General features: G+C 34.9%; 1 protein-coding gene across 1 annotated transcript; it reads right to left on the bottom strand.

Annotated features, from left to right (window-relative positions):
- Window positions 1-2,612: 2,612 nt before the first annotated feature.
- On the bottom strand, window positions 2,613-7,691 carry LOC130810484 (uncharacterized). Its single transcript, XM_057676562.1, has 2 exons — window positions 4,571-7,691; window positions 2,613-3,439 (listed from the first exon to the last, which is right to left on the bottom strand). The coding sequence occupies exon 1, from the start codon at window positions 7,689-7,691 to the stop codon at window positions 6,993-6,995; it is 699 nt and encodes a 232-aa protein (XP_057532545.1). The 3' UTR covers window positions 2,613-3,439; window positions 4,571-6,992.
- Window positions 7,692-13,387: the final 5,696 nt, after the last annotated feature.

The raw sequence follows: 13,387 nt of genomic DNA, 5'->3' as shown, positions 1-13,387 counted from the left end.
TAATTCTTCTAACAAATTGAATTTTGTTGAAGAATTATAAATCATAAGAAACTATATAAAATAAAACACGATCATAATTCTTCGAACAAATTGAATTTTATAAAAGAATTATAAATCGTAAGAAAATATTTAAAATAAATCATGACATAATTCTTTTAACAAATTGAATGTTAAGAATTATAACTCATGGAAAAACTATATAAATCACAAATAATGTTTATAAATAAAAGTCTTTTAACAAATTAAAATTTTGTAGAAGAATCAAGATTTAGAATTTTTCAGGATTGAAGATTAAATTAACGCAATTAAACATCCAAAATCACAATGCTATGTTTGGGAACAATGATTTCATTTGAAAATTTAGAATTGGCTCAAATCTATTGTTTGGCAAATCAAAAATTTTCAAATTAGATTTGAATCAAATTTCATCATTACTTTCAAAGTAGTTAAAATTGAGGATTTGAAAATGATTACCCAAACCTTGTCATTCTCAAATTCTTCATTTATGATTTCTTAATTAAAATTCATAATTTGAAATGAAATACTTGTGCCCAAACACTACATTAATGATATTTTCCTCACTTTTTCTCTCTTTTGCTCCTCTTTTGCCGAAAAAATGAAGAACAAATGGGGAGAAATTTTCTGATTTTCTTTTATAAAAATCAACCTTACTTTGACCCTTTAAAGCTTAATTAAAGATACTTAATTTCTCCCTTAATTACCTAGCCTTAATGTCACTTAATTTGGCATTTAGGAAGGAGTTTCATGAACCCCTCTAATACTCCTTCACAACCGGCCATCCATGTGCCATTTATCATTTTTGTATTTTTCTAATCACTTTATTGTTTGGTTTAATTATTAGACGCAGAAGTCATTACGTGATAAACTTGTCACGTGAAGAAACGCGCACACAACAAAAGTATGCTCAATAATTATTTAATATAGTTAATCAATTGATTATTTAATAAATAATTAATTTTTTAATTGATATTTTGACGTGGTGTTATAGATTACCCCCTTTAAAAGAAGTTGCACCCTTGTAACTTGCACAAGATCGTGGAAAGTGGAAACCAAAACTCCTCAAACGTAACCCAGATAGTTGATAACTGAACAACTCATACAAACAACACACCAATACAACTCACAACACAACACTTATTAGATGACAACTCAAATCTATTTCTTTATTAATTCGTGCGAAATTTTCTATCGCCTTCTACCCCTTAAAGATGTTATGTCCCCGCAACTTTACTAACCTGAAAGTATTTCCCACGCATGGAGGTTTTAGTTTCCCATGTAGCGGCCTCACGCTCATGATTTGCCCATAATACTTTGACCATTGTAATATATTTTCTCCGAAAACTACGAACTTTTATATCTAAAATCCAAACGATTAAAAAATTAATTATTTATTAAATAATCAATTGATTAAATATATTAAATAATTATTGAGGAACTTTTGTTGTGCGTGCGTTTCGTCACGTGACAAGTTTATCACGTAACGACTTTTGTGTCGAATTAAATCAAACAATAAAGTAATTAAAAAAAAAAACTTCCTCCGTTCCTTTTTGTTTGTCTACTTTACTTTTCGCACGCTTTTCAAAGAAAATTTTAAGCTTTAATATCTCTAAGTACGCATCATAAAAAGTTGTAAAAATTATATATTAAAAAACTTTACATCAAGACGAATCTAACAAGATTCCATATGAATATATTTTATCTTCAATTTATACTTTAAAAATCAAATTTATTTTTCTCTCCCCTAAAGTGGAAAAACTTAAAGTAGACAAACAAAAAGAAACGAAGGGAGTACAATAAATGGCACATGGACGGCAGGTTGTGAGGGAGTATTGGAGGAGTTCATGAAACTCCTCCCTAAATGTCCAAATTAGGTGACATGAAGGCTAGGTAATTAAGGGAGAAACTAAGTATCTTTAATTAAGCTTTGAAGGGTCACAGGAGGGCTAATTTACATCAAAAAAATCTGACAATTTCTCCCTATTTGTTGCTCATTTTTTCGGCAAAAGGGGAGCAAAAGAGAGAAAAAGCGAGAAAAAAATCCTTGCGTTATTTTGGGTGTTTAATTTTGTTAATTCAATCTTTAATTGTAAGCGAGAAAAAAAATCCTTGAAAATTGTAAGCTTGATTCTTTTATAAAATTTTAATTTGCTAAAAGAATTTTATTCATAAACATTATTTGTAATTTATATAATTTTTCTATGATTTATAATTCTTTAACAAAATTCAATAAAAAATTATGTCATAATTTATTTTAAATAGTTTCTTATGATTTATAATACTTTAACAAAATTCAATTTGTTACAAAATTAAGATCCAGTTTTATTTTATATAGTTTCTTATGATTTATAAATTTTGTTAGAAGAATTATGTTCATGACATATTTTATATAGCTTCTTATGAATTTGTATTTCATTAACAAAACTTCAATTTGTTAGAAGAGATTATGTTTATGGTTTAGTTTATATAGTTTTCATGAATTAATTATACTCATTAAACAAAATTTCAATTTATTATAAGGTATTTTGTTTATGTCTTATTTTATATATGAGTTCATAATCCTCGTGTGCCAAATATGATAAACAGTGGAAGCATGCTGTTGAAGTACATTCAATTTATATCTCTTGAATTCTATGGATTCCAAGGGTTTAAATTTGATCCCCAACCATTTTCTCAAACCTTCCAAACAGCATTGACTAAAAGAACATTCAAAAAATAAGTGGTGGACTGTTTCCACAGAAGCAGTACAAAGAGAACAAGAGTCATCATCAGTCACGCCTAAGGTTTTCAGTTTATCCCTTGTCTTAAACTTACCCTTAGCCACTAACCAACAACAGAAGCGAGCCTTGGAAATAGAAAGTTTGTTTCAATCCATGAACGTCCATCTGACCTTCTAGACCCCTGCAAAGTGAGCCATGTAGATCTCCTTAATTGAATAAGAGTTACAAAATACCCATTGTCTTAGTGAGTCCTTTATAAAACAAATTTTCTTTAAAGCCCAAGTAGCCTTGACCAGGGCATTAAAGAGCTCCCAAATGCCACCTTTGATTTGATTCCATGAACCCATCTCACCCACAATAAGTCCTTCATCATAAAGAAATGCCAAGCAATTTTACCAACAGCCATCTGATTCCGCAAAAATAAGTCACGAATGCCCAGGCTACCAACTTTTTTTGGTTGGCGCACCTCTTTCCACTCAACTAATCTAGGTCTACTAGAGTCTGCAACACCAAACCACAAAAAAGCTCTACATATTGGATTGATGCATATGATCACCCCCTTAGGGATGATAAAGATTTGACACCAATAAGCAGAGATTCCCATCAAAATGGAATTGATGATCTGAACGCGAGTTGCATTTAATTTTTAGCCTGCCAACCCTTGATTCTCTTCATCAACCTATCAGCAAGGAGCTCACAATCTGCAATGGAAAGTCGTTTAGAAGATAGGGGAATGCCCAGATACTTAAAAGGAAGCGACTCAATAGTAAATCCCGTTAGGTCACAAATATCAGCTTTAATAGTAGAAGAGACCCTTGTAGAAGAGACCCCTGTAGTATACACAGCTGATTTGAAAGAGTTAGCTTGCAAACCAGAAGTTGTAGAAAAAGAATAAAGGCATTGATATAAAATTAACAGATGAGATATCGCCTTTGCAAAACAGCATTAAGTCATCTGCAAAGCACAAGTGAGTAAGTTTAAGCTTCCTACACCTGGGATGAAACCCAAAATGATCGTCCACACTTTTCGAAATTCGGGAAAGATATTCCATGCCATTAACAAAGAGAAGAGGAGATAAAGGATCACCTTGTCTCTAGGGATGCAAACGGGGCGGGGCGGGTATTGGAATTCCCATCCCCATCCCCATCCCCATCTGTTAATGTAATTGCTCATCCCCGTCCCCATCCCCGCGGCGGGTATAATTTTTTTCCCCGTCCCCGCCCCGATGGGTTTGTATCTAAAACCATCCCCGTCCCACCACCCATCCAAAGTCTCAAACAAACACATAACGAAAGTCTCAAAAAAAATACATGTTTAAAACAAAAGTATTTCAACATCAACTCAAAATCAACCAAAGTAAATCAATCCAGAATGACCTCATCATTATCCAATTCCATTTCGCATTCTTCTTCCAACTCTCCAACAATTTTAGCAAAGCCCATTTATAAATTGTACAAAGCCCAATAGCTCATATACTTAAATAAATACATTTTTAATACTTGTACATCATACTATTCATAGTTTCATACATTTATAAATTTGTATATTTGTACATATCTTGAGGGGGGCGAGGCGGGGCGGGGATGGGGCGGGTATCACCTAAAACCCATCCCCATCCCCATCTCCATCCCCGCGGTGGGTATGAATTTTATACCCGTACCCGCCCCATGACCCATCAAACCGGGACCCATCCCCGCCCCAATGAGACGGAGATGGGGCGGATCTCCTATTAGACCCGCCCCGCCTGCATCCCTACTTGTCTCAAACCTCGTTTAGCTTTAATAGTATATCATGAGAACATAATTTCTAGATGAGATACAAGCCATAATAACCTGGATAAAGTGGTGAGGAAAATTCAAGGCAACCAACATTTCCTTCTACTGATTCATAGGCTTTGCACAGATCTACTTTGAGAAGACAACTAGGAGCACAGTGTTGTGAATATTGTTTTACTAGGTCCTAACATATTAAATATTATGCATGATACTTCGCCCAGCCACAAAAGCACCTTGTGCATGGTCGATAATACTATCCAACACTAACCTGAGCCTTGAGCAAATCAACTAGGCAATGCACTTATAAATGACATGGCAACAATAAATAGGTCTAAAGTCACCTAGATGAGAAGGGCATTGAATTTTTGGAATTAGTGTGATAGTAGTATTCTAGGACTACAACATTTTGTCATTGAGGAAGAACTGAGATATGGCCTGAGTAATATCCTCTCCCACAACATCCCATGCCGTTTTATAGAATTTACTATTGAAGCCATCTAAACCAAGGGATTTATCATCCGGAATGCTCCACATAGCTTCCTTAATCTCTGCTTTAGTGAACCAAAGATCAAGCATGCCTCTTTGAATATCAGATAGAATAGGACCTGAACGAGCAATGTTCAAGTTTATCTTCCCTTTCCCTAAAAGCTCAGTACACAAAAGATTAGAATAGAATGAATAGAACTCTTTCTGAATCAAAGCTGGATCCATGATATCAATACCATTGATATGGAGATGAGCAATTCTATTAGTTCTAATTCTATATTTAATACTCTGGTGAAAAAACTTGGTATTATCACCACCAAATTGTACCTAATTCATTTTAGCCTTATGACGCTAAGAAGAAGCAAGATCAGATTTCAATTTTTGAAGCAAACAATTAATTTTCTTTTCTAGAATTGCCAGTCTCTCATGAGCAGGATAACTATGTAAGTCTTCTTGGATACTCAGAAGCTGAAGTTCAGTCCTATGAACATCATGTTGAAGTTGAGTCCTACCGAATCTCCTTTTAAGCTCTTTCTTCAACGCCTTCAATTTTTGATTAATCTAGAAGCTAATGTGACCCTTGGTTGGGCTATTCGACACCTCACGAACAGTGTATATGAAACCCTCTTTAGTACTCCAACAATTGAAAAACCGAAAGGGGTATTTGCCTTTGTGATGGATGGAGGAAGAAACCAAGATAGGTGAATGGTCAAAAGTCCCCTCAGGTAAGAAAGAGACAATTGACAAGGGAAAAGTTTCTTCCCATAGATCATTACCAAGGACACCATCTATCTTACTCATGACACGCTTACTTCCAGCTTGTTTATTATTCCAAGTGAAGAAATGGCCAGTATACTGAAGATCATGCACACCACACAATTCCATAAAGTCACGGAGTAGTTTAATTTCATGGAGCCTAACTGGTTGACCCATACGTTCATCAAAATTTTCAATACAATTAAAGTCACCCAACAAAAGCCATGATGAGGTGATCTTAGAACTAATATTCTCCAAATCCTAGAAAAGCTTTAGTCTCTAACGTCTAGCAGAGGACCCATAAACAAAAGTACAACAGAATGGGGAACCAGTCTGAGGAACGCAACCTATATGAATAAGCTGACTGGTGCAAACAAGAATGTTAACCTGAACATCATCATTCATCCAACCAACGATAATTCTACCACCCTCATGCCATGCTAGATTAGTTGTGACACACCAATTAGGGAAAACACAAAGGTAAAAAGCCCCTAATTCCTTCCTCTTTACCTTTGTTTCGAGAAGTCCAATAAGGCTTATATTATAGGTAAAAAGGAAGCGAACAACCTCAAATTGTTTATGCACCTTATTGAGCCCCCGAGCATTCCACGCACACACATTAATCATTCCCCGAGATGGGGTTAGCCCCCAGTGCTCTTATTGGATTATCTTGAACATTTGGATTATCCATGACAGTTAAGTCCTCAAGGGCTTTGAACCCATTCCCCACAGTCACAACAAAAGAGTCACTAGCATCTGGAAGGTCTCCTCTATCATCCACAGCATTAATCTCCTTAGAAATAGGAGGCTCATCTATTATGGCAGAAGGCTGAGCTATCTCAGAAGCCTTTTGAGTGGCTTTTTTCTTGTAAACTCGAAACCCATCTTCATCCACATCAATGTTTTTAGATGGTCTAGGTTGGCCCATACGACAGTCAGCAACAATGTGCCCAAACTGAGAACACTTACTACACCACATAGGCACCCATTCATACTGCACATGTTAAGAAACCAATTCATCATTTTCATCCGAATAAAAGAGCTCTTCTGGAAAACCCTCATTGATTTTCATTTCAACTAAGACTCTAGCAAACATCAATCTAGTCTTAGAAATAGTTGCATTGTCAATTTTCAAAACAGTACCAAGATAGCCCACTATGTTCTTTAAGGTCATTTCATTCCAGTACATAACATCCAACCTAGGAAATTTAACCCATACAGGGTAAGGCTAGATTTTTCATATAGAGATTTTGGGAAACCAGGGTTTGACAATGAATGGCTTCTTATCAAAGAGAATACCATTCATATAGCAAGCCTTTTCCTGATCATCCTTCGAACTAAATCGAACCAGAAAAAATCCACGATTAACCATACCTTTCTTATCAATTACTTGCTCTTTCCAAATTCTCTTGACAAAACCCTCAACAACATAGAGAGGAGGGTTTGCACTTGTAACATAACAAACAACTGAGTTCTCCCAATATTTCATCTCATCAACAACATCAGCTTTACTAATCTTTTCAATTTTACGAGATGGTAACGGCTTACCTGAACCAGCAGAAACGGGAGCGTTGTTCGCAGATCCAGGAAGCTGAGAAGAAGAAGAAGAAAATAGGACAAACTTAGTAGGGGTGCTCTTCAAGACATAGACCCAACTAAGGCCAACAGCCGCCTGAGAAAAGGCTGGAAACAATGGAGCTTTGCTGGCTAAATCAGCAGGCACGAGAATCGACTTTGAAGATTGGTACCAGTATCGCTCAGTAGAAGAAGAAGATTCATGAGAAGAGCAACTCAACGATGGCTTCCTCGGCACCGCCTTCGCCTTCGTCAGCCTACCTCCCTGCCCATGACCGGAGATGGGGACTGGAAGTCTCCAAATCAGAGAGGAGAACCGAGGGGTAAAAGGTCGCTGGAGCCTAATGTTATGGGTGTACATTTATTTACATTAACTTATGATTGTTTACTAAAATTGCAATTTGCCAGAAGGATCACGTTCATAATATATATATATATATATATATATATATATATATATATATATATATATATATATATATATATATATATATATATATATATATATATATATGTATTATAGAGAAAATTATATTAAACTATCTATTTTATATCTATGTTTGCAAAAAACTACCTTATATAATATATTTATTTGCAAAAGACTACCTTATAACGGTTTTTAGGGTTTAACCGTTTAAATTAACCATTGACTATCACGTGATAGTCACGTGAACTTTTAATCCTTTCCTTCTTCATTTCATAGTTTTCCAGGCAAACGCTTCTCCTTCTTCATTCGAAAAAATCAGTCCTCTAACTTTTAATCACTAAAAACACTTGCTTCTTCTTCATTTCATCCTGTTTTGAATCCCTAAATCATTCGAAGAAATCACTTGTTGCTCCTTCTTCATTCGAAAATCCCTAATTCATTCATCTTCATTGTTGTTTCTCCCTTCTTTCTTTCTCCTTGATTTCCAATTCCTAAATCAGTCAAAGAACCCAATTTTTTCCAATTAATTAGTAATGTCTTCTTCTTCTTTTTCTTCTACCGAAAATTCGATACCTAAAAAATGTGGGTGTAGAGTTCCCTTTGTAAGGAGGGTTTCATGGACCAAGGAAAATCCAGGAAGAAGGTTCAAGACTTGCGTTTTTTATGATCCTGATACAAATTGGAGGGGATGCAAAAAGTTTAAATGGGTTGATGAACCTGAAATGACTGTTTGGCAAAGAGAAGTCACTAACAAACTTGTGGAGGAGAAGCGACAATTAGCAACCGAAATCAAGATTTTGACATCAAGGGTTTGTTGCTTGGAACATGAAAAGGAACAAGCAAATTCAGAAATTAAAAAGGATTAAGAAAAAATGGATGAATGAGAGGAAGCATGGAAATCAGATTACAAGCTTTGTATTAGGGTTTTTCTTTTGTTTTTTGTTGGTGTTTCTTGTATTAATCAAGGCTAGTAATTGAAGTTTATGACCTATTTAAGAATAATTGTAACAGTGATTTGGGTATTGTAACATGATCATGATGAATGAATGAATTAAGTTTTTATTTTTTCCATTTAATTTCTTTGCAGGTATTGTAAATACACTTGTGTTTATGTAATGTGTGTTGTGTTTGCTGTGTTTGTTGTGTTGTGCTTGCTGTGTATGTTGTGTTTGCTGTGTTTGCCTTCTGCCTGGAACAACAACATACAGTGGTTAAGTGTTTTGCAGCACCCAAACATACTCATTTAGAACACATTTGTTTTTCAACACTGATTTGCAGCACCCAAACTTAAAACGTATTTGCTGTGTTTGCCTACTGCTTGGAACATTGATTTGTTTCCAAAGCACTGATTTGTTTTCAAAGCACTGATTTGTTTTAGCACCGATTTATTTCAGCACTGATTTGCAGCACTATTTCAACTTTCTTTTTCAAGAATGCTCCTGCACTGAGTCAATGAATTCTTTTGTTTTGGTGTTGTTGGAAATCAGATGGCTCAGGTGCATACAGCAATTTACAGCATAAGACTTCAGTAGGCACTGATCAAACAACAGATCAAGTTTTTTAGAACTACATGCTGTATACAACATACAGCATACAGCATACAGCATACAGCATACAGCACTGATCAAGTTCAGTACATACTCAACACTGATTCAACTACATGCTGTACAACACAATGCACTTAACCAATCAACTTCAGCACATACTCAACTTCAGTAGGAACTGATTCAAACACTGATCTTAAACAACAGATCAGTTTTTCAGAACTAATTTACTTAATTAATGAAACAGAGTACATTCTCAGTTCATATACTGATTTGCTTACATCTAGTTCAACACAGTACATTCTCAGTTCATATACATATACTAATACATGTCTTAAATTAAATCAACACATTACATTCAACATCAATTTACTTATACAGCTCTATATTTGACTTTGTTGATCCATTATATATGAAGTAGATGCATCTGTTGCACTTTGCATTTGTTGTTCACTACTGGAGCAAGGCACATCATTTGGTGTAGACTGTTGAGTACAAGAAGATCCCAATTTAGGCCTTCCACCCTTTGACTTCATCTTTGTTGGTTGTGGTTTGGTTGGATTCTTGCATCCTTTTTTGTAGTAACCTAAGTCACCACAATTACCACATCTCCGTTGCTTGAATTCTCGAACAGCAGTTACAGGCTTCTTACCTCCTTTACCTTCATCAGTTTTCTTTTTTCTTTTCCTTATTTTAGGCCTTCCAGGAATCTTTCGAAATGGTGGAGGAAGAGGTTTGGCTAAAGTGGTTGTCAGCCACATTTTGTGTCCTGGCATACCATAAAACTTTGGAGCATACGTCTTTGCATACGTTTGTACAAGATACGCCTCATGGACAAATTCACTGGCATCTAATTTTCTAATAACAATACAAGCCATGGCATGTTTACAAGGGATCCCTAGAAGATTCCAACTTCCACAAAGGCAAGTCTTATTGGTCAAGTTTACAACGTAAGATTCTTCATCATCATCCACCTCAAACTCAGACACATCCACTGGAATGACCCTCAAACCATATATTTCCTTTGAATTTTTTTCAATCATTTTGGTGATAGCTGGCATCAACACACCTTTAAAGTTACTCAACCCTTCTCTTTTGGCTGCACTCCTTTGCATCACATATCTCCTAATCCACTCCATAAGAGAAATTATGGGCTTCCCCCTAGCTTCTACTAACACATTATTGAATGACTCACAACAATTATTTAACGACATCCCAGACTTACTCCTACTAGAAAAAGCATGCCTAGACCAGTGTTTAGCAGGAATAGCAGCTAGATATTCATATGCTTCAACAGAAATATTCTTTATTGCAATCATTTCTCTATCAAAATAAAACTGTAAAAGGTAGATTTTCCACAAATTAGTTCGACATTACATTCAAATATTTAATTGTACACTTGATTCCATACCTTGTTGTAAGCTCTTGCTGCTTTCCAAAAGTGATGTTTATACAACTCTCCAAGAAACTTGATCTTGAAGTTAGCCCAAATATGCCTACAGCAGAACCTAATTTCAGCTTCAGGTTTCACTGAGTTCAAAGCTTCAATCAAACCCTACATTGCCCACAAATTAGTATTAGGGTTATAACATTAGTTACATTTGAAACAAGATATGTGTTAACAAGTAATTACGCTGATACCTTTTGCCTATCGCTCATGAAGGTAAAATCTTCACATCCTGCTTGTACCCAACTACTCGATGGACTAATCGACTTTAGGTCTTCTACGAGGAGATTTAGAAACCAATTCCAAGTTTCTACGTTTTCTGTTTCAACGACAGCCCATGCAACAGGGAAGATGTTATTGTTTCCATCCTTACCTACAGTAGTCAGCAAAACCCCAGGGAATTGTCCCTTCAAATGTGCCCCATCAACACCTATAATAGGCCTACAACCAACAACAAAACCCTCCTTACATGCTGGCAAACATATATACATCCTTTGAAACAAGGGTGGAGGTGTTTCTATTCCAATGCATTTCACGATTGCAGTACTTCCTGGGTTAAACCTCCTTATTGCTTCCGCATAATCCCACACCCTACTATACTCTTCACTAGCATCACCAACTATCATTTTCTTAGCAATTCTTTTAGCCATGTAACACTTAGAATACTTCACTTCACAACCTAACTCTCTGTTAACCCGTTTCTTAAATGCCTTTAATTCCCAATTTGGATTTTCCCTCCAATCCTCTATGTATTTCTCAGCTAAATACAAAGCAATGACTTTATTTTTTTGGTGTTGGTGACCACAAGTGTGCTCAGGAAAATAACTCATTTAAAGTGTCTCCTCATCTTTCAACTTCACAGCATGAACCTTAAAATAACACTTCTTATCCTTCCCACAAATACAGTTCACAATTCTAGCTTTCGATTTCATGCAATCGCATCTATCGTAGCAATACACACTTATCCTACTTCTACCATTATGCAGGTAATAATAATTGTAACCACATTCAATAGCATGGTACCTTAATGCTTTTCTAAAGACATATGTCGAAGGAAACTTAAGGCCTAAAGACAAATTGATCTTACCCTTGAAATCAACCTCAGGATTGAATGTAGGATAGCTACCTATACCTTCCTCATCAACATTCAATGGACCCAAATCATCATCATCAGACTCCAGTTCATCATCATTAAAGTATATGTCTCTATTGTTTTCTTCATCAACCTCCTTATCTACTATCAATCTAATTTCATCATCACCTATAAACACATCATCGACACCATAAACTACATTTTCTGCAAACAAATCAGAATCATCCTCATATTCATCCTCATCACCACAACTGTAATCATCATCACTGCTATCCTCAAAATCAGAAAGTTCTTGCTCTATGTGGCCTCTCTCATTTGGTGTAAGGTTTAGGGTAGAAATAGCAGCTGAGTTAGTTGTTTTAGATCTAGGGTTAGCACTTACACATTCTTTATAACCTGTATATGTGTTTGGTGGTCCCATTTGCCCAACAACAACATCTACATTTGCTCTTTCCAACTCATCCACAACATCATGTGCCACATCAGATCTTTCGAGCTCCACCTCATCTACCCTAACATTACCCAACTCAGATGCCAACTCAAAATGCTTCTTTTTCGAACTACTTGATTTTTTCCAAATTTTCAATTTCTTCATGTTATTGATTTATCTAATTTTAGGAACCATAATACATTATTCAGACACAACAACAATCAATTTACAAATTACAAGATAAAAAACATGAAATTCAATTAGAAAAACCGCAGCAAAACGAAGCAGATTTGTAAAACAAATTCAATTTTAAAGAGAAAATAAAATACAACAATGAAGAACAAAACCATAATTGAGTAGTACTACATACCTCTAAAGGTTAGAAGTTTCACCAAGAAGATGTCGCAAGGAAGACGGTAGCGAATTCAAGAAGTTAGAGGACTGATTTTTCCGAATGAAGAAGGAGAAGCGTTTGCCAAGAAAACTCTGAAATGAAGAAGAAGGAAAGGATTAAAAGCTCACGTGACTATCACGTGATAGTCAATGGTTAATTTAAACGGTCAAACCCTAAAAACCGTTATAAGGTAGTCTTTAGCAAATAAATGTATTATATATAAGGTAGTTTTTTGCAAACATGGGTATAGAATAGGTAGTTTAATATAATTTTCTCTATATTATATATATATATATATATATATATATATATATATATATATATATATATATATATATATATATATATATATATATATATATATATATATATATATATATATATATATATATAGGGTCGCGTTCAGGTGCAAACCACGGTTCTATGCGAACCGTGAGAACCAAAAAATGTGTTACCTTTTTACAGAAAACGTGCTACTTTTGCATAAAAACTGTGTTACTTTTATTTTTAAAAAAAATTGGTACTTTTTATCAAAAAACAGTAATTGTCATAAAAAAATACAAATCCAAAGTAACACGTTTTTCTTAAAAAAGTAACACCGTTTTATGGTTTTCACGGTTCTCATATAAGGATGGTTTTCACTTGAACTTCTCCCTATATATATATATATATATATATATATATATATATATATATATATATATATATATATATATATATAT

Source organism: Amaranthus tricolor, chromosome 4 (assembly GCF_026212465.1).
Source record: "Amaranthus tricolor cultivar Red isolate AtriRed21 chromosome 4, ASM2621246v1, whole genome shotgun sequence".
NCBI classification, from domain to species: Eukaryota; Viridiplantae; Streptophyta; class Magnoliopsida; order Caryophyllales; family Amaranthaceae; genus Amaranthus; species Amaranthus tricolor.
This window is presented reverse-complemented; position numbering and strand designations above follow the sequence as displayed.